Source organism: Leguminivora glycinivorella, chromosome 26 (assembly GCF_023078275.1).
Source record: "Leguminivora glycinivorella isolate SPB_JAAS2020 chromosome 26, LegGlyc_1.1, whole genome shotgun sequence".
In the NCBI taxonomy this organism is placed as follows: Eukaryota; Metazoa; Arthropoda; class Insecta; order Lepidoptera; family Tortricidae; genus Leguminivora; species Leguminivora glycinivorella.
The window spans coordinates 2,238,243-2,265,670 of record NC_062996.1 but is presented as its reverse complement, the minus strand read 5'-3'; the positions used below and the strand labels follow the sequence as shown (position 1 = coordinate 2,265,670).

The window sequence follows — 27,428 nt, the reverse complement described above, 5'->3', positions numbered from 1 at the left end:
GTAAGCGTACACCCGTAAGGGACAGATATAGAATAATGGAGCGAAATTAGGAAGTACTTTAAAAATGGCTGACAGTTTACCATAAATAACCTACGTAATCTGGGCGGATAATAAGCTTGACGTCACGTACATATCCCTTACCGCATGTAACGTATACAATATTTGTTCAAATTTGAACTATAACAGTTGTCAGTAGAGTAGAATTTATAACGGCCAAATGTGGAACAATATGCGGTAAAGGGTTATTGTTTGCCACAAACTCGTTTGTGCCAGCGGCGGAAAAGTGAAACTATGACAAAGACAAAAAATAACATTTTGCTCTCTGTCACTCTTATTATAATTTGTATGTGACCATCTCGTTCAGTAGTGGTATTATTATTTGGCTGTCTAGTCTATAGTATCGTTTGTTTAAGACGTAAGTGCACTGCACTTTGCCAAATACACGTTCAATATCCGGTTGAAATGTTTGCTAACCTCTAAGGGAAGAGTTGTAACTCCGTACATCAGTAAATGCAAAGACATATATAACTCCGTATAGACAGATAAAGTCTAAGAAAAAAACGTACCTCAGTACCATACAGAAAAAAGTATGGTGGCCTAGATGGCATTACACCTTTGGGGTACGCTCAGCTAGATGGCCCTAATATAATTATTTGACATTTTAAAACATATCAAGCTAAGAATATGGGCCAAATTGTCAAAACTGAGGTTCAAAAGTTTTAAGCCTGTGTCAAGAGATGGCAGTCTATGCACTGTAATTACACATTTTACTTCGACAGTAACTCTATAATACTTGATCCTCTTTGGTAAATGCGAGTTATTTGTTTAGGCATAGTTATAGTGATGTTAGCGACGCGTCGAAATATATGTAAAATAGCATAAGAATTCGATTAAGACTGTATTCGCAATAAAGATTATTTCGTAGGTAGGAAACGGGTAGAACTGCGTTAGTTAAGTTAATTTTGTCAATTCCGATTATTAAGTATGATAATAAGACTCATATGTGATGTATTCGATAGCAGGCAATTCCCATATTCCTTCCTTCCCAAGTCGCGGAAACCGAGTCCAAAGTTCAATCTAAACACAGACTGTCCATTGGACTACGATTAATAGCCAATAAGCACTAACGTGAGAGGCTTAGAGCGAGAAAACCGAACTCTCCTCTGATTGGCTAAAAATATTTCCTTAAAGTTCCGAAATCATTTTCCTTTCACCCGAAAATTGCCTTAGGATTACTCGAATCCAAGCCAATAACTCGATAACTATAAGACATATGAAGATGTAAATAGTTTTAAAACGTAGCTGGGAACTTACGTAACACGATAACCTACATTTCCATAGTAATATTCCGTTATCGATAACAATGGAGCTCAAGGCGAGCCGCGAAACCAGTCTATTGTATGGCCCGGACGGCTAATCACCTCTTCTATTGTGTAAAAACGTAAACAAACGCAGGTGCATTCCACTCGAGGTGAATGACCCTAGTGTCAGGTGCATTGTTACGTAATTTCGAAGCGATAGCCTAATTAGTTTATAAGTAATTAGGATTTGAACGAAAAATGATAGCGTTAAATTCACGTAATCGAGCGCCGTAACGCGTTCGACCAATCACTACGCGCCATCCGTCGCCTATCGGGCGCAATTATTTACCTCTCTATCGCACGGAGCCTCGCGCTCAGCCGAGTCGTGATTGGGCGAATAAATTGAAATGTTTCTTTCCGTGAAGCGTAGGCGCATTCTGAAAAGGGGTATAAAAGGAACGATCGCTCGGTATGGGACATTCGAATTCGACCGGAACAAGAAGAACCAGCAGCCTCCAAGGAAAACCAGCAGCCAGCAGCCTACTACAAGCAGCCTACAGCCAGCAGCCAGCAGCCTACAGCCAGCAGCTAGCAGCCTACAGCCAGCAGCCAGCCACCCTCCACGACGGGTAGCGGCAGCAGCAGAAAACGACAGCATCGCGACGTATCGTCCGTACCGAGCGTTTCGTTAGGATCAAGTTAGGATATTAGCTTAGGAGTATTTTTATAACCGCGTTAAAATTAGAGTCGTTGATTTTTGTAAATATAAACCATTTGATTTGATTCGTTTTTTAGTTAGTTTAATCCAAAATCATAATCGGTACGGTTGATTGCTGAGGACGACATCGAAGCTCAAGGTACAGGCCCGGGACGAAAGAGTGAGTCGCACGAGCTCCAGCACATTCTCTCCACTTCGAGCCGTCGATAGGAAGCTTTGCGGACGCGGTCTGCAACAGTTTCTGGTCCTTCGAGCCGGATCTTCGTGCGGACTACGGGTCTACAGCGACGTACCTGTCATGAGCGACGACAGGATGGTAAGGACGAGGTCCAGGTCCAACCGAGCTGCGTCAGTGACGAGCGAAGAGGAGAGGCAGCAACTACTCGACGAAGGCGCGTCGGCGGCCCGCGAACGAGAGGCCGCACGCGCAAGCGCTGAGAGGGCGATGGGCGCCGACGCGGCGCGCCCTCCCTCACCTCCTCCGGACCCGCTGGCGTAACGGAAGGGCTTAGCGTCGCCGGCGCGCAACCGATGGGCGCGGCGACAGCTAACAGCACGCTCAGGTATGGATTAACCGTAGAGACACCGAGGTCACCGTCCTACGACACGACATTGCTATGGCGAAGGGATTTAGCCAAGCGGTTACGGCGTCGTTCCAGACCCACGCCGATCCCAGCTAGACATCCCAAGGCTGCCGTCATAGACAGAACTACCGAGAAACGAAAGTCGCTGCAGGAAACTACCAAGGAGGTAAATAAACCAATTATTAAAGCTCAGTCCGTCAGATCACATGCGAGCAGTCGCACTGTGATAGAAGCGCAGCTGTCTCAGGCGGAGCTCGAGGCCAGCGAACGGCTAGCGGAGATATCCCGGAGGGAGTTGCAGCTAGAAGCGGACATGGTACGTAAACGGCTAGACGCCAGAAAACTGCAGATCCGCGCTAATGCGGATAGCGCAGACGAGCACGAATCTGCTGGTAGCGTGCGGAATTCGAATCAAGATCGATTAGACGAATGGCTAGAGAACTCGCGAGACGCGACGTCAAAACCCATTTGTAAGAGGTTAACCGACGAACCTCTACCCAAGTACGAGACTCCGAGACGACCTGCGCAGGCGGAGCGGCATATTCGAGGCCTCTCACCGGACCGCCAGGTATATCGGCGATCGATATCGCCACCGTCGGAGTCGCGTAGGCGATCGATATCGCCACCGGAGCGACGCAGGCGATCGACGACGCCGCCGGCGCGTCGCGAACGATCGACGTCGCCACAGCTGGACGCGCGTACTCCGCACACGGCGCACACGCGCGCCACCGAAGGTACTGTAGCAGAGTCCATGCTGCACCTGTTCGAGAGGATGCAGATGGCGGCCCGTCCAGCCCCGAAGGATATATTCGAGCTGCCGCATTTCTACGGAGACGTCAGCGAGTGGAGAAGTTTCTACAATACCTACGCAGAGACATCGAAGCGGTATAAGTTTACTGACTACGAGAACGTGGCGCGGCTCAGGATGGCTTTACGCGGGGACGCAAAGACGTGTGTGTCTCACGTGTTATCGACAGCCACCAGACCCGATATGATCGTGAGAATACTGAAAAAGCAGTTTGGACGCAGCGAGGTATTGTTAGACAAGGCGATTGACGACCTGCGAAAGTTGCCGCAGTTGGGGCCTACCGCGAACGACCTCAACACTTTCGCGATAAAAATAATGAACGTGGTATCTACAGTTATGGATATCGATCGAAGGCACTATGCCGATAACCCCATGCTCATCAGAGAGGTTACGGACAGGTTGTCGCCGCATCTTCGAAGCAGATGGTGCGACTACGCGAAGAAACATCGAGACAGCAAGGACCCGGAGATTCTGCAGTTGGCGGATTTCCTCATGGAGGAGAGCGAACAGGAGATGTCCTTCTGTCACGCCCGCGCCGCCCCGAGGCGAGCGCAGGCGCCGTTATCAGTGCCGCACGCGCGCGCAGCCGGCGCTCGCGTGAAAATATCCGCAACGCACAACCCGCCGAGAGCTCCCACAGGACGTCAACACGAGGTGCAGAAAGTGACGTACGCGACACGTCAAGCCACAACATCCCGTTCGACGACGTGCCTGTTCTGCGGTGGCGGTCACCTGACGCCGGACTGCCGCAAGTTAGCCGCCCAATCCGTGGGCGCTAGATGGGAGTGGGCGAAATTAAATCGTATATGCTATCGCTGTATCGACGCGAAGCATATGAAAACACAATGCAAGGCCAAAGCGTGCGGCGTTGCAGGCTGTCCTCACGTACACCATCGACTGCTTCATGCGGACTCGCCGCAGGAAGTGCGTGAGGATACGGCTATGGTGCTAACACAAGAAATCAGGTCAGTACCTACATCGTCAGCAGTGACGTCATCGGCCGAGCCAGCGGACACGACGGAGCCGCGAGCTGCGGACGACGAGAACGACGCCCGCGTGTACGTGTCGTCAACACCGGACTACAGCGTGCTGCTAAAGGTACTACCCGTAACCGTATCAGGTCCAAAGGGAACGGCGCATATCTTCGCTTTCCTTGACGATGGATCCACCTTGTCAATGATCGACCAGGACGTCGCGGACGAGATCGGCGCGGTCGGTCAAGACGAGCCGCTATGCATAAGAGGTATTCAGCGGTTGAAACTTAGCTCAGTGACACAGACGGTCAAGGCTAAAGTAAGCCCCGCTCGTGGCGGCTTGACATACGATATATCCCTAAAAACGGTAGACGGACTAGGGATACGCTCGCAGTCATTAAATAAGAAGCGTCTATTGGAATACGAACATCTGGCGGACTTGGGCGACGAGTGCTACACGGGCATGGGCGTGCCGCAGATGTTAATAGGCGGAGACTTCAGTCATCTTATAAACCCGACGGAGGTGAGGCAGGGCGGCGAGGACGAGCCGTGCGCAGTTAAAACCTCGTTAGGATGGGTTTTCTTCGGGCGAATGCCGAGGTATGTACCAAATAACGAGCAGGTCGTGATGCACTGCCACAGTGACGACAGTGATCTCGTGGAGCAGGTCAAGAAACACTGGGCAGTCGAGGCGCTTGGCATAACGGCAAAGGACAACATTCGACCCGACGACCAGCGAGCGATCGATACATTCGAACGAACAGTAAAAAAGGTAGGACAGAGATACGAAGTCGGCCAACTATGGGCTGCCGACGACATAAAGCTGCCACCGAGTTTCAACATGGCGAAGGCGAGATTACGCAATCTAGAAGCCCGCATGTCGAGAGATCCTGACTTCGCCAACGAGTATCAAGCACAGATACACAAGCTTCTGGAAAAGGGGTACGCAGAGCGCATCATGGAACCACCGCAGTCAGATCGGATGTGGTTTCTGCCCCATTTCAGCGTCTACAATTTAAATAAAGGAAAGTATCGCGCTGTATTCGATTGCGCCGCGAAAAGTCAGGGATGTGCATTGAACGATTTCATCCTCGCGGGACCGGATTTACTACAGAGCCTGCTGGGGATACTACTTCGATTCCGTGAGTGGGAATTCGCCGTCACCGCGGACATACAGGAAATGTTCCTTCAAATACAGCTGCGAAGAGAGGATCGGCATAGTCAGCTCTTCATCTGGAGGGGATCGCGGCGTGACGTGACACCGTGGACGTACCAGCTAAACCGGGTATGTTTCGGTAACATCTCTTCTCCTTTTCTCGCACACTCGGTGCGGAATAGGAATGCGACGGACAACAAGGATCGCTATCCGGACGCGGTCTACGATATCCATAATAATCACTACATGGACGATTATGTGGCATCATATGAGACAGAACGGGAACTCATATCAACAGCGACACAGGTGAGACTAGCACACGCGGAGGCTAGCTTTCGGCTGCGCAGCTACGCTAGCAACAGCGAGTTGTTAATGCGAAACATCGATCCGGAGGAGCGAGCGACGGGACCTTCTCATCTCGGAGAAAAGCAACAGACCGTCCTCGGAATGACGTGGGACCCAGAGACGGATACGCTGGGGTACAACACGAAAATGCTACGAGTGCCAGACGACGTGAAAAGGTACGAGCGATCGCCCACTAAAAGGGAACTTTTGAGTGCCGTAATGTCAGTTTACGACCCATTAGGCCTCATAGCGCAGTATATGATAAGCGCTAAGATCATATTCCAACGTGTGTGGACAAAGGGCACGGACTGGGACGAGCGGCTGCCGGCGGAGGAAGCGGAGGACTTTTTCCGGTGGCTGAGGGCACTGAGCGACGTGTCCGCGCTGCGAATACCCCGACGATACGCCACGCCCACCGGTGCAGTTAGAAGAGAACTGCATATTTTCAGTGATGCATCGACCGAGGCCTACAGCGCGGCGGCCTATTGGCGAGTATCGAACGACGAGGAGGAAACGCAAGTGAGCTTAGCTATAGCGAAAAGCCGAGTTTGCCCGCTAAAGGTAATGACAGTTCCCAGGCTCGAATTAACCGCAGCAGTCGTCGGCGTGCGGCTGGCGGAGACAATTTTACGCGAGCAGCGTTATCCTGTGACAAAGGTGACGTATTGGACAGATTCCATGGTTGTTCTCGGATGGGTTCGCGATGACGCGCGAAACTATCGTCCGTACGTGTCACACCGACTTGCGGAGATCGCCGAGAAAACAGATAGAGACGCGTGGAGGTATGTACCAACCGCTCAGAACCCCGCAGATCGAGCGACGAGATGTCAACCAGCGCAGAGCGTGCGCATCGAGGACGAGTGGTACGAAGGACCGCGCTTTCTCTATGGACCCGAGACATCATGGCCTAGTCACACATCGAATCGAACAGACGACCTGCCTGAGAGGAAGGCGAGGCCGTCAACCGAGACATCACTGGCGATCATCTCAGCGAAGCCAGACCCTTCGAGCGTACTGCCAGACGTGAGACGATTTAGCAGTTACGACAGACTGTTGAACGCGACAGCGAACGTCTTGCTATTCATCGAGAAAATGAGAACGAAGAATAAAGCCTTGCAGCTACAAGTCAGACATTTGAGAAAGGCAGAACACATGTGGTTGCAATACAGTCAACGACGAAGCTTTCCCGAAGAGCTTCGAGCCTTAAGCCAGAATAGGCTCATCGATCGCAAATCGCGATTATACGACCTGGCACCCGAGCTAGGCGATGACGGCGTGTTACGCATGAAGACGAGGCTGGGCAGCGCTCCAGTATTGTACACCGCGCTACAACCGATAATACTGGATGGCCGCGAGCCGTTCACCCGTCTACTCATCCTGCGAGCTCACCGACGATCAGCGCACATTCACAACGAAGCAGTAATCAACGAACTGCGACAAGAATATTGGATACTACATCTGCGGCCGACCGTGAAGTCTGTAGCTCGAAACTGCGCGCTATGCACACTACGACGAGCAACACCGAGAGCGCAGCCCTTAGGCGATCTCCCGCCCGAGCGACTACAGGCGTATCAACGTCCCTTCACTCACACCGCACAAGACTACATGGGACCGATGTTCGTCACGATCGGACGGCGCAGAGAAAAACGCTGGGTGTGTCTATACACGTGCCTAGTGACGCGCGCTATTCACCTTGAAAGCGTGCACAGTCTTTCAACCGACAGCGCGCTACTATCACTACGAAGATTCGCCGCGAGAAGAGGATGGCCCAGGACGATGTACAGCGATAACGCGACGTGCTTCAGGGCGGCGGCGACGGAACTACGTGAGGCGTACCGGCAATGGCTGCCTGTACTGCAAACTTACGCCACTCAGAACCGAATGGAGTGGAAATTCATCCCACCTGGCAATCCTTCGGCCGGGGGCGCGTGGGAGCGAATGATAAGGACAGTTAAGATAGCGATGTCCTACACTTTCAACGAACGAGCACCGAAACCCGAAGTTTTCGAAACTCTACTCGCCGAGATAGAGAATATCGTCAACCGACGACCACTTACACATGTCAACGTCGATCCAGACTCCGAAGAAAGTTTGACTCCAGCACACTTTCTACTTCTTCATAACGCTAACCTACCGATGATTGGCGTTTACGACGAGAACGAGAAGAAGCAATGGAAGATGGCCCAAGCGCTTGCCGACCACTTTTGGCGGCGCTGGACCAAAGAGTACTTTCCTCTACTGGCACCGAGGAAGTCGTCCCACGACGGAGGGCGGCAACTTCAACCAGGCGATGTGGTCATCGTCGCTGAACCCAATGGTCCACGCAGCGTGTGGCCCCGAGGCGTCGTCGAGACTACCTACCCGGGACCCGATGGACGGGTCCGCTCCGCTGACATCAGAACGAGACACGGGACGCTACGCAGGCCCAGCTGCAGGCTGGCGGTCATCGCGTCGCAACCCATGCACCAGGAGTCTTCGACTGCGGGGACAAAATGTTAGCGACGCGTCGAAATATATGTAAAATAGCATAAGAATTCGATTAAGACTGTATTCGCAATAAAGATTATTTCGTAGGTAGGAAACGGGTAGAACTGCGTTAGTTAAGTTAATTTTGTCAATTCCGATTATTAAGTATGATAATAAGACTCATATGTGATGTATTCGATAGCAGGCAATTCCCATATTCCTTCCTTCCCAAGTCGCGGAAACCGAGTCCAAAGTTCAATCTAAACTCAGACTGTCCATTGGACTACGATTAATAGCCAATAAGCACTAACGTGAGAGGCTTAGAGCGAGAAAACCGAACTCTCCTCTGATTGGCTAAAAATATTTCCTTAAAGTTCCGAAATCATTTTCCTTTCACCCGAAAATTGCCTTAGGATTACTCGAATCCAAGCCAATAACTCGATAACTATAAGACATATGAAGATGTAAATAGTTTTAAAACGTAGCTGGGAACTTACGTAACACGATAACCTACATTTCCATAGTAATATTCCGTTATCGATAACAATGGAGCTCAAGGCGAGCCGCGAAACCAGTCTATTGTATGGCCCGGACGGCTAATCACCTCTTCTATTGTGTAAAAACGTAAACAAACGCAGGTGCATTCCACTCGAGGTGAATGACCCTAGTGTCAGGTGCATTGTTACGTAATTTCGAAGCGATAGCCTAATTAGTTTATAAGTAATTAGGATTTGAACGAAAAATGATAGCGTTAAATTCACGTAATCGAGCGCCGTAACGCGTTCGACCAATCACGACGCGCCATCCGTCGCCTATCGGGCGCAATTATTTACCTCTCTATCGCACGGAGCCTCGCGCTCAGCCGAGTCGTGATTGGGCGAATAAATTGAAATGTTTCTTTCCGTGAAGCGTAGGCGCATTCTGAAAAGGGGTATAAAAGGAACGATCGCTCGGTATGGGACATTCGAATTCGACCGGAACAAGAAGAACCAGCAGCCTCCAAGGAAAACCAGCAGCCAGCAGCCTACTACAAGCAGCCTACAGCCAGCAGCCAGCAGCCTACAGCCAGCAGCTAGCAGCCTACAGCCAGCAGCCAGCCACCCTCCACGACGGGTAGCGGCAGCAGCAGAAAACGACAGCATCGCGACGTATCGTCCGTACCGAGCGTTTCGTTAGGATCAAGTTAGGATATTAGCTTAGGAGTATTTTTATAACCGCGTTAAAATTAGAGTCGTTGATTTTTGTAAATATAAACCATTTGATTTGATTCGTTTTTTAGTTAGTTTAATCCAAAATCATAATCGGTACGGTTGATTGCTGAGGACGACATCGAAGCTCAAGGTACAGGCCCGGGACGAAAGAGTGAGTCGCACGAGCTCCAGCACATTCTCTCCACTTCGAGCCGTCGATAGGAAGCTTTGCGGACGCGGTCTGCAACATTTTTAGCTAATATTACAATAGTATTCATCAGTACTTTGTTTTCAATTCCTTCTGCTTGTAATATAAGTTGTAAACTGTTTTAATATTACATTTAAGACAGACGCGACACTGTTGGCACCTAGTGTCGAGTGGTACTGATAATTTACGCTAGTTGACGCGTGATTGTCGCTAGATGTCACTACAAATAACTTGCATTTACTGATATATGGAGTTACAGCTCTTTCCTTACTTATTCCTAAGGCTCGGAACCGATTTATTTTTTACCGGTTAAAACCGGTTTATTTCGATTTTACTCCGAACTTTGTAAAAAACTCTAATGTTATGAGAACTTTATTTTAACCGAAATATTATTATTCGACGAGTAATATTATTATTCGGTTTATTCAACGAGTGGCGAGACGCACCGGCGCGCGTATATACCTACGTTCACGCAGCGACTTTTTTGTTTGGTTAGAACAGTATTACCTATCATGCTGCGGGATAAACCGGTTTATTTTGTCCTAAACCGGAATGGAATGTGTAGTACCTATCCATATGTGGTTTACGCTGTGAAAAAGTACGGTGAAATGAGACTGTAAATTCAATAATTATCGGTATAATATTTTTTTTACAATTATTTTCACACTTTAGTCGAATGAAACTTTTATGAAACCGTTCTACTAAAAACCGGTTTAAAGATAGCTGTTTTTCGAGCGAAAACGAAATTTAAAGGTTTGCCGCAAGTACATGATAACGGTTTGAAAATTTAACCGGTATCCGAGCCCTGCTTATAGCTAGGAACATACTACGCGGACGTCCGCCGTCGAGCGACCGCGACCGATCAGTGTGCACGGACCAAAACATCCAGCGAGCCAGATTTCGATCGGACGTCCGTGCGCTCAAGGCCACGTCCACGACCGTCGACCGATAGTTTGCACGGTTAAGTGTATATTCCTCAGATGAAGAATACTATAGATTTGACGTAAGCGTACACCCGTAAGGGACAGATATAGAATAATGGAGCGAAATTAAGAAGTACTTTAAAAATGGCTGACAGTTTACCATAAACAACCTACGTAATCTGGGCGGATAATAAGCTTGACGTCACGTACATATCCCTTACCGCATGTGACGTATACAATATTTGTTCAAATTTGAACTATAACAGTTGTCAGTAGAGTAGAATTTATAACGGCCAAATGTGGAACAATATGCGGTAAAGGGTTATTGTTTGCCACAAACTCGTTTGTGGCAGCGGCGGAAAACTGAAACTATGACAAAGACAAACAATAACATTTTGCTCTCTGTCACTCTTATTATAATTTGTATGTGACCATCTCGTTCGGTAGTGGTATTATTATTTGACTGTCTAGTCTATAGTATCCTTTGTTTAAGGTATATTCATTGTCCAGATCCCCGTCCGCGGTCGCGCGACGACGGACGTCCGCGTAGTATGTTCCTAGCTTATTTATCTATGATGTAAATGACCTTTCTAATGTGATATTTCACTTTCCAGGTGTACCGACGGTTGTCTGAAGTGCTCGGGCTCAACGACGAGAGCCGGTTGCTGAGCGTGCTTATGAGAAAGATGTGAGTTATATTGTGTTACAGATTTCGGTTTAAAGACATTTATTCGTAAGAACAAATAACCACAAAATTAAAATTTTGAAAAAACCCCCGACCGCGACACAGTGGACCGATTTTTATGAAACATGGCTGAGAACACTCCCGACTAACTCAGCTTTCAAACAAAAAAACTAAAAAGACAGACACACACACAGACAGACAGACACGTCAAACTTATAACAGCCCGTCGTTTTTGCGTCGGGGGTTAAAAACAGTTCACTTGCATGAGATTACAGTAAGATTATGTAATATATTTCAACACATCTTAATATACTTCATTACATATTCTTTGATTTTAAACTTTTAACTTGATTTGAAAGGGTTTCCTTAACATCTTTTGGTAAGTTAAACATTTGTGCACCTTCGGCCAAGATAGTTTTTTTTCCGTAGTTAGTTCTGTGCCTAAATAATTTTATTTTATTAGTGTTTTTTAAGTTTAAGTTATATTTGTCCAATATGACCGTACTATTACAGTTCTAGGACGCGTTCAGCGACATGCAGGCATGAGTGCTCGCGGCGGCCAGCCGCTAAATATCATTTTTTTGACGTGTCTATCTGCCTGTTTGTCTGTCTGTCTGTGTGCGTGTGTCTGTATATGGCATCGTAGCTCCCGAACGGATGAACCGTTTTCGATTTTTTTGTTTGAAAGCCGAGTTAGTCGGGAGTGTTCTTAGCCATGTTTCATAAAAAACGGTCTACTATGTCGCGGTAGGGGGTTATTTCAAAATTTTAATTTTGTGGTTAGGTTATTTAATATCAACCTGTTTTATCCAATAATTTTAATTGTAACATTGTAATAATATGATATTAAATAAAGTGTTGTCGCACAAATAAATAAAACCAAACAAAATTGTATATGTACATATTTAGGCAGTGATATATTTAAGGTTTATTGTGTTGAGCCGATTTATATAAAAAGATGTTAACATGATTAGTTAGGGTTATTCCAGCAGGGAAGTTCGTAACAAGTTTCGCAAGCAAGCCGAATAGTTCCGAGTTTGCCCGAGCGAAGGTAGCGAGTTTGATGGTTTTGAACGGAGCGCCACTTTGTTCAGAACTTTCCTTCTGGTAATAGACCCAGAGCCCAGGCCCGCCAGACCTTCCTCAAATTCTCAAGGCTGGAACTTTGGGACAATGTAGAGTTCACATCGGCGTTTAATGTGTGCATATTTTCTAGTTCGGCCCATCGGCCAATTTTTTGCTATCAAGTGATGAAGGTGAAAAAAAAAAGTGCTTACTTTCCTTAAATTCTCAAGGCTGATTTTTATATATGTGTTAGAGCACGTTGTTAGAAATTGGTTATCATCAATGCCAGACCGTTTCCGCCGGCCATAACTTTTACCAGACGCGACAAAGTTGGCAAAAAACGACTCTAACTTACCTCATTTTCTCAAGCCTGATTTTGGTATATGATACGCAGGGACCTGTAACCAGACCGTTTGTAAGCAGCCAGACCAATCGGATGGACCCAACCATCCGCCAGACCGACTTAAAGTTTCGATATGAGCATTAGTAGAATTGAAATATTCTGGGTCTATAAAAGCTAAAAACTTGAATTTTCTACATTAAGCTACGTGTATATTGTATACTTGACGTAATAAGCGACTTTCAAAAATTTTACTTCTAAGGAAATAAAAAAATGAAAGTTTATATGTGGTGCAAGATTAATTTTAAGCTATGAATTTTATTTACACTGCGTAAGTACATGTGTATTTTATTATAAATATAACTTTTACCAGACGCGACAAAGTTGGCAAAAAACGACTCTAACTTACCTCGTTTTCTCAAGCCTGATTTTGATATATGATACGCAGGGACCTGTAACTAGACCATTTGTAAGCAGCCAGACCAATCGGATGGACCCAACCATCCGCCAGACCGACTTAAAGTTTCGATATGAGCATTAGTAGAATTGAAATATTCCGGGTCTATAAAAGCTAAAAACTTGAATTTTCTACATTGCTACGTGTATATTGTATACTTGACGTAATAAGCGACTTTCAAAAATTTTACTTCTAAGGAAATAAAAAAATGAAAGTTTATATGTGGTGCAAGATTAATTTTAAGCTATGAATTTTATTTACACTGCGTAAGTACATGTGTATTTTATTATAAATATAACTTTTACCAGACGCGACAAAGTTGGCAAAAAACGACTCTAACTTACCTCATTTTCTCAAGCCTGATTTTGATATATGATACGCAGGGACCTGTAACTAGACCGTTTGTAAGCAGCCAGACCAATCGGATGGACCCAACCATCCGCCAGACCGACTTAAAGTTTCGATATGAGCATTAGTAAAATTGAAATATTCCGGGTCTATAAAAGCTAAAAACTTGAATTTTCTACATTAAAAGTTATATTTATAATAAAATACACATGTACTTACGCAGTGTAAATAAAATTCATAGCTTAAAATTAATCTTGCACCACATATAAACTTTCATTTTTTTATTTCCTTAGAAGTAAAATTTTTGAAAGTCGCTTATTACGTCAAGTATACAATATACACGTAGCTTAATGTAGAAAATTCAAGTTTTTAGCTTTTATAGACCCAGAATATTTCAATTCTACTAATGCTCATATCGAAACTTTAAGTCGGTCTGGCGGATGGTTGGGTCCATCCGATTGGTCTGGCTGCTTACAAACGGTCTAGTTATAGGTCCCTGCGTATCATATATCAAAATCAGGCTTGAGAAAATGAGGTAAGTTAGAGTCGTCTTTTGCCAACTTTGTCGCGTCTGGTAAAAGTTATGGCCGGCGGAAACGGTCTGGCATTGACGATAACCAATTTCTAACAACGTGCTCTAGCACATATATAAAAATCAGCCTTGAGAATTTAAGGAAAGTAAGCACTTTTTTTTTTCACCTTCATCACTTGATAGCAAAAAATTGGCCGATGGGCCGAACTAGAAAATATGCACACATTAAACGCCGATGTGAACTCTACATTGTCCCAAAGTTTCAGCCTTGAGAATTTGAGGAAGGTCTGGCGGGCCTGGGCTCTTGATCTATAACATATCTTGTTTAAACATTGTATTTGTTAGTAATAAGAATATTGATTAAAAGGCGTCGTAAACACTTGTTTGATTTAATAAAAGCCTTTCTATGTCTATGTCTAATACTCGTTGCCGCATGTTTCCAGCATCACCAACCTGAAGTACTGGGGCGGCTCCGAACAGATCATCGCGAAGACGCTCGGACTGCTCAGCGACCTCAGCGGCGGGTACTCCTGCGTGCGCAAACTAGTCAAGCTGGAGGAGGTCCAGTTCATGCTCACACACCATACGGTGAGTCAAACCAAAGAGGATCGAGTATTATAGAGAATTACTGTCAAAGTAAAACGTGTAATCACAGTGCATAGACTGCCATCTCTCGACACAGGCTCAAAACTTTTGAACCTCCGTTTTGACAATTTCGCCCATATTCTTAGCTTGATAAGTGTTAAAATGTCAAATATTAATATTAGCGCCATCTAGCCGAGCGTATCCCAAAGATTTATGGCCATCTAGTTCACCGTACCTTTTTCTGTATGGTTTTGAGGTACGTTTTTTTCTTAGACTTTATCGGTCTATACGGAGTTATATAAGTCTTTGGTCAAACTCACACGTCAAAGGACGTTGCTATACCATCTGTTCCACAATCGCCTGCGTGGCGATGGGGTGGCCCTTTTCTGGCTCTGTTGAACCAAATTACAATCAGATCCTCCTGCGTGCGCAAACTAGTCAAGCTGGAGGAGGTCCAGTTCATGCTCACACACCATACGGTGAGTCTAACTCTGTCAGAGGCACGTTGCTATAGCAACTGATCCACAATCGTTTGCGTGACGATGGGGTGGCGTTTTATGGCTCTGTTGAGCCAAATTACAATCAATCAATCAATCAAAATATTCTTTATTCAAATAGGCTTACAGTAAGCACTTTTAAATGGTCAACAATGTACAATTTTCATCTTATTCATAGATGAATAAGTAAAGGAAGAGTTGTAACTCTATACATCAGTAAATGCAAGTTATCTGTAGTGACATCTAGCGTCAATCATACGTCAATCACGGGTCAAATAGCGTAAATTATCAGTACCACTACTCAACACTAGGTGTCGACAGTGTCTCGCCTGCCAAAAATTTAATATTAAGACAGTTTACAACTTATATTACAAACAGAAAGAATTGAAAACAGAATACTGATTAATACTATTGAACTAATATGAACTAAAAATTGTTGAGTATTAGACTTTTCGTTCGTCATGACATCTATTGACAATTGACTCTAGATGTCACTACAAATAACTCGCATTCACTGATGTATGGAGTTACAACTCTTTCCTTCTTATTCCTCTATGGTTCATGATCATGATGGTAACTGCATCGAAATATCGGGAGCTCAATAAAAATCAATAATGTGTAACCAGTCTATAGTTCGCCTCTGATTAGGTATATGTTTGGTTTTCCAAATGTCCCGCTAGATGTCACTATACCCATGAACAAACTGGGTAACAAGACGTGATCCTAGTTTCATCCAGTCTAGATGTGCGATTAACATTTCTATTCATTTTTATTTCTATTTTCATTTTCATTTTTCTATTTTATTTTTTCAAGTTTTTGAACTGCACCCGTAGCTTGAAGCTGCGTCGGTGTCGATTTAATTTAGTATAAAATTTGTGATACACAGCTGCGTCCGCACTAAAGAATGCAATCTCGACGAGATTGGGGCCCAGGCCCAGGGGTTCATCACACAAATAAATGCCCTTACCGGGATTGAAATCCGAGCCCGCGGCGTAGCAATCAGGGTCACTACCCGCTGGGCTAGGCCAGACCGGTCGTTAAATATATAATAATAACATATTACAATATATAGTAGTGTGACTATTTAAAAAAGAAATAAAAAAATATATAATACAATAATTTGATTTTTTGAGTGTAAAATAGAAATTGTTATTGGTTGCCTAACAAACGAGAGTCGTAGTGAGGTTGTTGTAGGCTTCTGCTCTCTCGACATCCAACAAAACTCTGTGCACGAAAATTCGTAAAATAGATGATTATATACACACAGCCATAAGTGTAATACCATAATGGCGAATCACGCAAATAGGTCTGGCTGACACCTTTCGAATTATTTCGAAACGGTCTGAATCTGTCATTCGTCATTCCGAACTCAGATAGGTAAATTATTGAGCGAAATAAGCGAGTTGAATCTCTCGATCTCTATTGAGTTAACAAGTTGGCGAGTTCAGTTAAATGATATAGTTCATATAAATCATTTACAGCTTGGGAAAGAAACATGACTAGTCATTTCGCGAGCTTTTTATGCTTGAGTTAAATCTCGTTGATCTCGCAAGATCTCGTCAATTTTTCGGCCGAGATCAATCTCGCTAAAAATGACCGAGATCTCGTACAAAAGAGATCTCGCGAGAACGAGATTGCATTCCCTAGTCCGCACGCTTGGCACTGGCCGCAAACTTCAAATCTCTACAAACGTTTGGCTTGATTTTGCAAATCAAACGTCGCTATCCACACGCTTGCCAGATCCTTAGTTTGTTGTGAGGAGGCAAGAGGTTGTTGTTGTGTGGGCCATACCTAATTCAATTGTTCTATTTACGATTTAATGGCAATTTGAAATAGAAGAATTATGTTTTGAGGTTACATATGTGTTTACTAAATAAGACAAGTTAATCTGAACAGAGTCTAATTAGTATGAGTGTTAATCTTTTTTTAATGTTTTCTAAATGTGACCATAAGAATTTCTTTTTTTGCTTTTAGTTCCATTACTGTTTTATTTAATGCGATTCGATGCATCGGCACCTTTTTTTTCATATCCTTATGGTCTGATGGTACGAGACTGAGTGCGCACAAACATGTGTACGCGTCGCAAGCGCTTGCGGCAAATCTCTTTGACTTGTGACGAAAAAACCGACACTGGACGGATTGGCTACAAGCGCTTGCAAACCAAGCCAAACACTCAATCCACACGTTTGAATTTGTGAAGGCTTGTAGAGGTTTGCCAAACGTGCGAACGCGGCATAAACGAAATAATATGTATAAAAACTTAGTAAACACCCGGGATTCGAACCCAGCACCATCAGCTTAGCAGTCAGGGCCACTACCCACTAGCACACCTCGGACAATGGCGGTCAAATATATGAATGAAACGGGTTCCTACGCACACAGTCTAAGCTCGTGTAGGCGAACGAGTACCATGCTTATACAAGTGAGATAAGACATCTTCTAACTTATTTATTTCACTTATTTTTTTATTTATTTGACGACCGGTCTGGCGCAGTCAGTAGTGACCCTGCCTGCTGCGCCGCGGTCCCGGGTTCGAATCCCGGTAAGGGCATTTATTTGTGGGATGAGCACAGATATTTGTTCCTGAGTCATGGATGTTTTCTATGTATATAAGTATTTATATATTATATATACCGTTGTCTGAGTACCCACAACACAAGCCTTCTTGAGCTTACCGTGGGCCTCAGTCAATCTGTGTAAGAATGTCCTATAATATTTATTTATTTATTCTAACTGTATTAATGACAAAAGTACGATTAATCTATCTCGCGGCAATCATGTGCTTGACCTACAGGTTGTAACGCCATCTAGGCCACCGTACCTTTCTCTTGATGGTTCCGAGGTACGTTTTTTTCTTGCTTTATTTGTCTATACGGAGTTACATAATATATGTCTGGTGAATTTCTGGACCCAATCTTATAGATCCCCATACTAGAGATATCCATGTTTTCATAAGAACTAGAGCGAGGGCATTCGTACAATCTATTAGAAGAAGCTATAATAGTGTCAACTAGTATCTAAAATAATGGACAACCTGTACTGAACCTCTGCGGAGATAATCTTACATATATCTTACGCTACACGCCAATGTAGACAAAATTCGACGTCTTTGCCTCTAAAAAGTAGTAACCCGTCTTTTAGTATATTTCCTTAACTCCAATACAAATTTTACCCGTGGCTTCTCTGGCCATAACTCGTTCTATTCTTTCAGTTGGTCCCTAAAGTAGTGCAGCGATTCGTTTCTTTTGGTTTCCGAAATGTCCCGCTAGATGTCGCTATACCCACGAGCAAACTAGGTAACGAGACGCGATCCTAGTTTCATCCAGTCTAGATACACGGTTTGTGTAACTCATTTATTTATTTATTTATTAAGTTTTTGAACGACACCCGTAGCTTGCGGCTACAGCGGTGTCGATATAAATTTGAATCAAGAGTATATTACGAAACGAGTGCTTTAAATAAGATATTCCACACGAGTTGCGAATTATATTCGCACATACCAATAAAAATACTCTACTGGGTGCCCGGTAATTAATGGACAACCTTTTAACCAAGAGGGCACCTTATACTGGTCCAGAAAATCGACTAATACTACCTAAAATTTTAAAAAGTGTAAATATCTCGAAAACCAGGCGACTTTTACTAAACCTTAAAGTCGATTTTCTGGACCAGTATAAGGTGCCCTCTTGGTGGTTAAAAGGTCCATTAATTACCGGGCACCCTGTATATTGCATACCTTGATAAAATACAACGATACAAAATAAAGAAGTAACACCAGGCCTACGTCACTCGCTCCGCTCGCGGTCTCGCGTTAAGTATGTACCTACACGCTAGCCGTTCATTCGAAGGAACAAGTGGCCGAGGGGCCGCCTGTGTAGTCACGTGGCACGTACCTACTATTCTTCTGAGTTTTACCACAGAATATATAATAGTACAAGTACAGAAGGCCCACTGCTTTGATGTTCACGACATGCCGCCTTTTTAAATGCCTACAAAATTCTAACAAAGAAACGAGCCGCACGTGCGCGGCGCCCGGCGATAGGGTTGCCTTTGGACTAAAACGAATTAATACTCAGATAAAATGTTATACTATTATATTCAAGTCTTAGGTACTTTCTAGGTATATATATAGTATTTATATATTTTAGTTTGAGTTCCAACATCACAAGCCTCATTGAATCTTTTTGGGGGAGTTAATCAGTAGTAGATCTGTTTAAAAATGTCCTATGGTATTTATTTTATTCATGATATCTATTTAACTATGCATTATTAGCCATTCAACACGCGGGCATCGCATATGAACCTTAAAAAAAACTCGCGATGTAATGTAACATTAGAAGGTGCGAGCGTGCGTTCCGTGAGAACGCGCGCCACCCCTGATTAGGCCGCGAACTCGCGGCCGCCGGCATGTACTTGTAGCGCGGCGATAGAATCGCGGAGTGAGCCGCCCTTGGTATTAGTTAAATAAAGCGTAGGTATTTGTCGTTTTGCGGGCAAGTGAAGGATCTGTTACGTTAGTAACTTATTAATAATCTATGGAAACACGAACAAAGGTAAACAACAGGCGGTCTTATCGCTAAAGAGTGATTTCTTCCAGACAACTTTAGGTAGTGGAAATTGATAAATTTACATTACGTCAGTAGGTGTCAGCAAAATAAAAAGCAAGAGAGAATCTTATAGCACAATAGGCTACTTGCCTCCTAGTCAAATCAGCTTCTTTTTAAGAACTCAAAATTTGAAAGTCTTGCTAATATGGAATTAATATGAAATCGAATTGAGTGACGTCACGGTCAATTCACAGTTACTTAACATATTTCTACCTCACTTATTAAATATAAATTGAATTAAAAATTAACCATGTGTTTTTCTTATAATTTATCTGATGTTTTATTTCGTGCATGGTATAAAATATTTTAAGAACAGTCAAGTTCCCTATACAAAACAAACTGAAAATACGCACACGTATCGTACAACGTTTTATAGTACACTAGCTTTTGCCCGCGGCTTCGCTCGCGTTAGAAAGAGACAAAAAGTAGCCTATGTCACTCTCCATCCCTTTCCCATTCATAATATTATTAGTATGGAAGTAGTGATTCATACATTTGGCTAATTCAATCTGACATATTTGCGTAGGTTTGGTTTAAGGTGGCTCGCCTAGGTTACCCGAAGCTCAGGCTGCGTAAGATGGCGTTAATCTGCAAATTACCAGTCTTATTTTTTTTGTGGAGTCGTACAGGCATTTATATACTTTCAATTATGCTTCGCGAACATTTAATATTAAAATTGACGTATTACAACAAACATTCAACTTCTCATTGTAACGTTAATCCCCTTAATGTAAATAAATTTATTATTTAGGTATAAATAAAATATTTATGTTTATGTAACTACTTATTTCTTAGTTTTTGATGTGTGCAGTTTTATTCTACACGTAATTTTCATGTTGGCACTACCCGTTTCATTGTTTCTGGTAATTTGTTTCCTGCTACCCAAAGGTTGTCTGGTAGAGATCGCTTTTAAGCGATAAGACCGCCTGTTGTTACCTAGTTTTAATCGTTTTATTAATGTAATCTCCTGTTAATAAGTGGTGCACAATAAAGTATATATTATTATTATTTGTATGTCCTTTCCAGTTCTCGGGACCATGAGGTCCCGGACTTTTGGGAGGCGTGCGTGGGGCCGAAGCCAACAGCGCAGAGGCCCTTTAAGACAGTTTAATTTAAAAAGTAATGTGACACTAACCGGCGATTATCCCTGTCTGCACTATAGAAATGCACCCAAGGACAAGCCCCGGTTAATGTAGAACTATTGTAAGAAAACGGTACAAAAAGAAACCGGGCTATTAGGTTGAGTTGCTGGTGGATTGGTAACCGGTACTATCGGAAATACTATGGCACCTGCCTTGCTCATATGTTATAAAACATGACAAAATAGGCAGGCGGTGACTCGCCAACTCACTATATGGGTCCCCGAAAACGGCCGCTCGCACGGAGCGACAAGGGGACAACATTTCGTGAGCGGCTCAGGGTGCGGAGAGGTGTGCGCCGCTTTCTACCCAGTCTGTACGAAACAGCCACTGTGCCAACTCGCGTCTTATGCATATTTCACTTCCACCCTGCGAGCATATAGCTCTGGCACCCCACTCTGGACGGCCGGTTAAGGCAAGCCAGAGGTGAGAGTCCTGCGGCCCCTGCTCAGTGTTCACTCCGGCCGGCCAGCGAAGGCAAGCCGGAGGGAGGGGCCTGACCGACTCTCGGGGGCATGGGACCCAAGGGACGCCACTTCCCATTCAGCTCGCCACAAGCTGCCCTGGGGGCTTATTATTATTATTATTAAATTTACTATTTTACACTATTTTTAAGTACCACTCACACATACAAACAGTGTTTTTGTATTCATTCTAGTCGATAATTTCACGCGGCGACAGCTTGTCTAAATAGCCTTGCGGTAAATACGTGCCATCGCATGATTTGCATGGAAGTACTGGGTTCGAATCCAGGACTTTTTCTCTTTTTTTTTTAATACTACGTCGGTGGCAAACAAGCATACGGTCCGCCTGATGGAAAGCGGTCACCGTAACCTATGGACGCCTGCAACTCGAATAGTGTCGCATGCGCGTTGCCGCCCCATTAGAAACTTGTACACTCCCCTTTGCTGCGTATGCACAGCAAAAATGAGTGTACAAGTGTGTTTGGGTTGCCGACGACTCAAAGGACAATAGACGGAACAAATTAGTTCCGTAAGTCCTCCCGTCGTCAGCACCCCGCACCCTCGTTGAGCTCTGGCAGCCTTACTCACCGGCAGGAACACAACACTATGTGACACTATTTTTTGTTCGTCGAACTCAGAATTTCTAACATAATTATCCTAATCTGATATTTTAAAAAATTCCAAAAAGTATAGATAAATTTTAGTTTCTAAACTACGATCCGAATGATTTTTAGGGTTCCGTACCTCAAAAGGAAAAAACGGAACCCTTATAGGATCACTTTGTTGTCCGTCTGTCCGTCCGTCCGTCCGTCTGTCAAGACCCTTTTTGCTCAGGAACGCGTGGAGGTATGAAGCTGAAATTTATATCAATTACTCAGGTCTACTGTCCCTTGAAGCTGTGAAAAAATCAAACTTCTAAGCCAACGCAATCAAAAGATACAGCCGTTTATGCCGCAAATTTTCGACACTTGCAAGGGAATCAAAACCTACAGGGTGCTTCCCGTGAACTCAGAATCTTGAAATTTGGTACGAAGCAACGTCTTATAGCATAGATAAAGGAAAAATTACGAAAACCATAAATTTTTAGTTACATCACATAATATATTTTTTTTAATAATTGTAAACCTTGCAGGTTTGTACGGAACCCTCGGTGCGCGAGTCCGACTCGCACTTGGCCGGTTTTTATTTTTTCTAATTGTTTATTTTTGATGGAGCAAGGGTATTCAAATCGCTTTTGAAATCTTAAATTAGTAAATGAAAATGCAATAGTTAACTGAGTAACGTAATGCTTTAAAAACTCAAGTGGACTTTTTTTATCTAAGGAGTGATTTAGATAAAATATTATATTTAGCGAGGGTATTAAAAGTAGTGTTTTATATCTCAACTTAATAAATAGAAAATCAAAATGACAATAAAAAAATCAATATGTTCTCTAAGACAAAATTGATACCTTCGGCTCTCCATTCTTGCTCAGTCAATAAAAAAAACGAAATTTATATCCAAAAAAATACAAAAAGTTTATAGAATCCTGGGAATCGAACGCACCTTCACGGCGTGACAGACGATTGTTCCCCAACGACGCCATTACATAACACGCTGTTACCGATGAAATTGGGCTATACATATATAATTATTTAAATATAAATAATAATGTCAAATCCATACTAATATTACAAATGGGAAAGGGTGTGTGACTGAGGAAAAATTACAATGTGCAAAAGCTACCTACATACATATTCATATATATAACTATTTAGTTGTTGAAGAAAAATATTCACACAACAATAACATAGGTCAACTCTAGCTCAGTAAATGTAAGGAAGTCAGCACATTACTAATACTATGCCCACGCTATGACCTATGTACCTGACCTGACGTGTAATATTTTATTTTATCAACAAAGGCATAATAAAGATTATAATGTATTTTTGTATGAAAATAATAAATAGGAAAGAAATATAGTAAGAGTCTTTTTTAATAGAATATTTATTCTATTAAAAAATAAAAATAAAACTTGATAAATCCAAAAAAAGTTCAAATTATTAAAAAAGAGCCCGAAATCGAACTCGAGATCTTCTGTTTCATAGTCAATGCATTTGACCGAGACGCCATTTCGATTTACACTAGCAGTGTCGAAATACACGATATGTATCTTTATTGACAAAATGCGTCATTATTTCTGAGTCTGCTTGAGTTAAGTAAACCAATATCTTTAAATAATTACTTGTCAAGAGCCAAGTGTCATTGATGACAATGTCAACTAAAAATGCGCGAAATATGACGGCTCTGTGTCTGTACACAAAATTTGGCACACACATTTTCGTAAAATTAATAAAAAATTCACATGGATTTGTCCATGATTTCTGTATGAAACAATGTATTTCGTTCAATACTGCGACGATGGATAATGTATAGTTTGTACAAAAATTAAGGAAAAAGTTAAATTTGTTTTTATTATTCCTATTTTGTTACTGAGATTTTTTTAATGAATTGAGATTTTTAGTAAGTTTTATTTGGTCATTAAAGTTCTCTAGTATCTATATTTTCTTAATTATAACAATTATCCTGTATATATCTTACGAAAGTCGACTTATATAACTAAATGTTGGTAACAAAATAGGATCAATTAAAATTTGCTGACGTGGCTATGTACAAAGTTGACGGGAACTGCTCGTCTATAGTTTGCCTCTGATTAGGTATAGGTTTGGTTCCCCAAATGCCCCGTTAGATGTCGCTATACCCTCTAACAAACTGGGTAACGAGACGCGATCCTAGTCTCATCCAGTGTGGAGGTACGGTTTGTTTAAAATTAATCATTTGTTAAATTTGTTAATTGTGTTTTTGAAAGTCACTCGTGGCTTGAAGCTACGTCAGTGTCGATGTATAATTGAAGCCACACTCAACAGGTTATGACAGATGGCTCCACCTTATTAGTCCATTGCACAGATAAAAAATTCATACATGAGAGCGAGATGAATTGTTTTTTTTTCTCTCTCGCTTTACTTAAAGAAGTCATTATTTACCTTGTTACTTTATTAAACTAACCGATAGGATGTCTTTCCCATCACGGAACAATGGTGTTACGGACCTTTGGGAGGCGTGCGCGGCGCCGAAACCAAAGGGTAGAGGCACGTAGAGGCCATTTTGACACTTAAATGAAATGTAAGGGGTACACCGAGCGGATGTTGTCCTTGCCCGTATCATGGGACACACGCAGAGGCAGCATCCGCCAGGGTGTAAGCACTATTTGAGAGTTAATGGAATATAACATGATCTGGGGGCCGATTTTTGAATCTCACGGCGTTCGAATTCAGAAAATTGTCACTGAAAATAGTAGGCAATTTCGGTGACAATTTTCTGAATTCGAACGCCGTGAGATTCAAAAATCGGCCCCCTGGGCTATTGGATGAAAGTGATGGACTAAATACTGGGCTATGGGATAAAAAACCGGACGCCTGCCTAATAAAATAATAATCGATAGGATTATTATTCAGGATAAAATTCATCTAATAAACATTTGGTCGAAAAAATAAAAATGACCGTTAAATTTCCTTTTAGTTAGTTCTAGTCCCGAGCGAGGTATGCGAGTTTTAGGAAATCTTTGCAATGTAGTTTAAGTTCTTAAAAATAACAACAACAACATACAATCACGCCTGTATCCCATAAAGGGGTAGGCAGAGCACATGAAACTACTAAAGCTTCAGGGCCACTCTTGGCAAATAAGGGGTTAAAAGAAAACGAAACTGTGGCATTGCAGTGACAGGTTGCCAGCCTCTCGCCTACACCACAATTTAACCCATATCCCATAGTCGCCTTCTACGACACCCACGGGAAGAAAGGGGGTGGTGAAATTCTTAACCCGTCACCACACAGGCATCTTAAAAATAATGTCTTGTTTATGTAAAATGAGCCAGCCTGTCTGTAATTTCCCTCCAGAACCCGACTTATCTTTCCATACTGTATAGGTTTGGTTTCCCCAAGGTCACGGTAGATGTCGCTATACCCACGAGCAAACTGGATAATGATAGCGCTCCTTGTTTAATGTAGTCTATGCAGGTGTAATGTTAAAACAGTCATATTTATTTATTTATTTTACAGTTTTTGAACGACACCTGTAGCTTACTGCTATGTGGGTGACGATTTAAAATAAACACTAGCGATTGCCCGCGGCTTCGCTCGCGTTAGAAAGACACAAAAAGTAGCCTATATCACTCTCCATCCCTTCAACTATCTTCACTTAAAACTTCACGTCAGTAATTTGTCGCTCCGTTTCGCCGTGAAAGACGGACAAACAAACAGACACACACACTTTCCCATTTATAATATTTGGAAATAGATATCATTCAATGACCCTTAGTCTCTGAAGCCCTTGTGCAAATCAGTTTTTTAAATCAATTCATAATTCATATCAAGTTGAATTTTCAGGTTTATATGAGATTTTATAAACCATTAGGTTAATTATGCATTAGGAAACTTACTATCAACATTTTTATGATATAATGCGTGCCGTGCGTAGCCGGGGCGTTAAGCCTACAAAATATCTTAAACCATTAAATGATTCTAGCACCTGTCGTACGTCTAGAGAATAACAGAAAGGGTGTTATAAACTTCACTGTAACTTTATACTACCGTGAGCACAGCATAATAAAGAGTACTATCGTACAGTAAGGCCACTCCCGCTCCCCGCTGAAAGTACCGCCCACCCGCTCTCGGTTACCTTCACAGTTGTTACAACCTGTCAAAAACGCGACCAGTCGACCTGTCATATCTCGCTCATAAAAAGATATATCATATTTAGATAGAAGCATGGTACGCGTTCACCTACACGAGCTTAGACTGTGTGCGTAGGACCGCACCTCTTTCATAAGTTTACACAGTTCACCGCTAGATGTCGCTGTACCCGCGAGTTAACTTGCTGACGAGTTGCGAACCAAAATTCTACTTAGTGAAATCATTCAGGTTTGATCGGTATGTATTTAAGTATTTATATATTAATTTTTGTATGAAGGCTGTTAGCTTACTGCTAAGGAAGCTTCGTGTAATTTCTAATTTAATTTTCTTTGGACGAGCACTTGTATATTCGTACTTCCATACTAATATTATAAATGCGAAAGTGTGTGTCTGTTTGTTTGTCCATGTTTCACGCCAAAACGGAGCGACGAATTGACGTGATATTTAAGTGCAGATAGTTGAAGAGATCTAGAGTGACCATATGCTACATTTTGTCTCTTTCTAACGCGAGCGAAGCCGCGGGCAAAAGAGAGTTTATTTATATATGCTGCGATCTCGGAAACAGCACGATTTCGCTATATTGACATTTTAATACATATTGTATAACCCGGCAGCCTCCAAATCAAGAGTGAACAGGCATCTTCTGGACGAGCTCACTCCACCGTAGGCCACGTCTTTGCCTTTGGCTAGTCTGTGGCCAAGAGTAAGCCCATTTATAATAATAAAAAAAATATATATCAAGCTAAGGATAATTGGATCAACACGCACTTGTTATGTTAGAGAACATTATTCACCAACAAACTGTGCTCAGTTTGGCGAAATAAAAATACTTCAGTCCATAATCGAGAATATTTAGTTTCTAATTAGCCCGTTAGATGTCTCTGTACCCACGAGACAACTGGGTAACGATATGTCGCCCAATATCATATACTTACATTTATACATCTTTTTATTGAAAGGGAATTTGTGCAAATCACAGATTGTCCAACGTGACAATCTTATTTTTGCAAGCGTCACTATAGACCGTCAACCAAATCTTGTCACTAAAAAAAGGCGGCAAATTTGAAAAATCGCGGGCTAGCAACACTATACTCCAATTGCTAATTCGAGTCCAAAAAAACTACTACGATGTTGCCACTGCAATAAAATGTTTGTAAAATAGTATAATCCTTTTTTATAAAAACACACGCCAAGATAATTTATTTATTATTTATTTCAATCCTTTGATTTATATATTTAATAGTCTTTTATTATTTACATAAATACTAGGACGCTCGATCTTCTTTCTTTTTTTCCGTGATTTTT

At 42.9% G+C, this 27,428-nt stretch overlaps 1 protein-coding gene across 1 annotated transcript in view; it reads left to right on the top strand.

Moving 5' to 3' along the window:
* Positions 1 to 27,428, top strand: part of LOC125240081 (exportin-7-B) — a 91,135-nt gene that overhangs the window by 27,475 nt on the left and 36,232 nt on the right. Inside the window, exons 14-15 of the mRNA XM_048147927.1 lie at positions 11,288 to 11,361; positions 14,544 to 14,688. Of these exons, the coding sequence (XP_048003884.1) occupies positions 11,288 to 11,361; positions 14,544 to 14,688 (219 nt within the window). The remainder of the gene's footprint in view (positions 1 to 11,287; positions 11,362 to 14,543; positions 14,689 to 27,428) is intronic.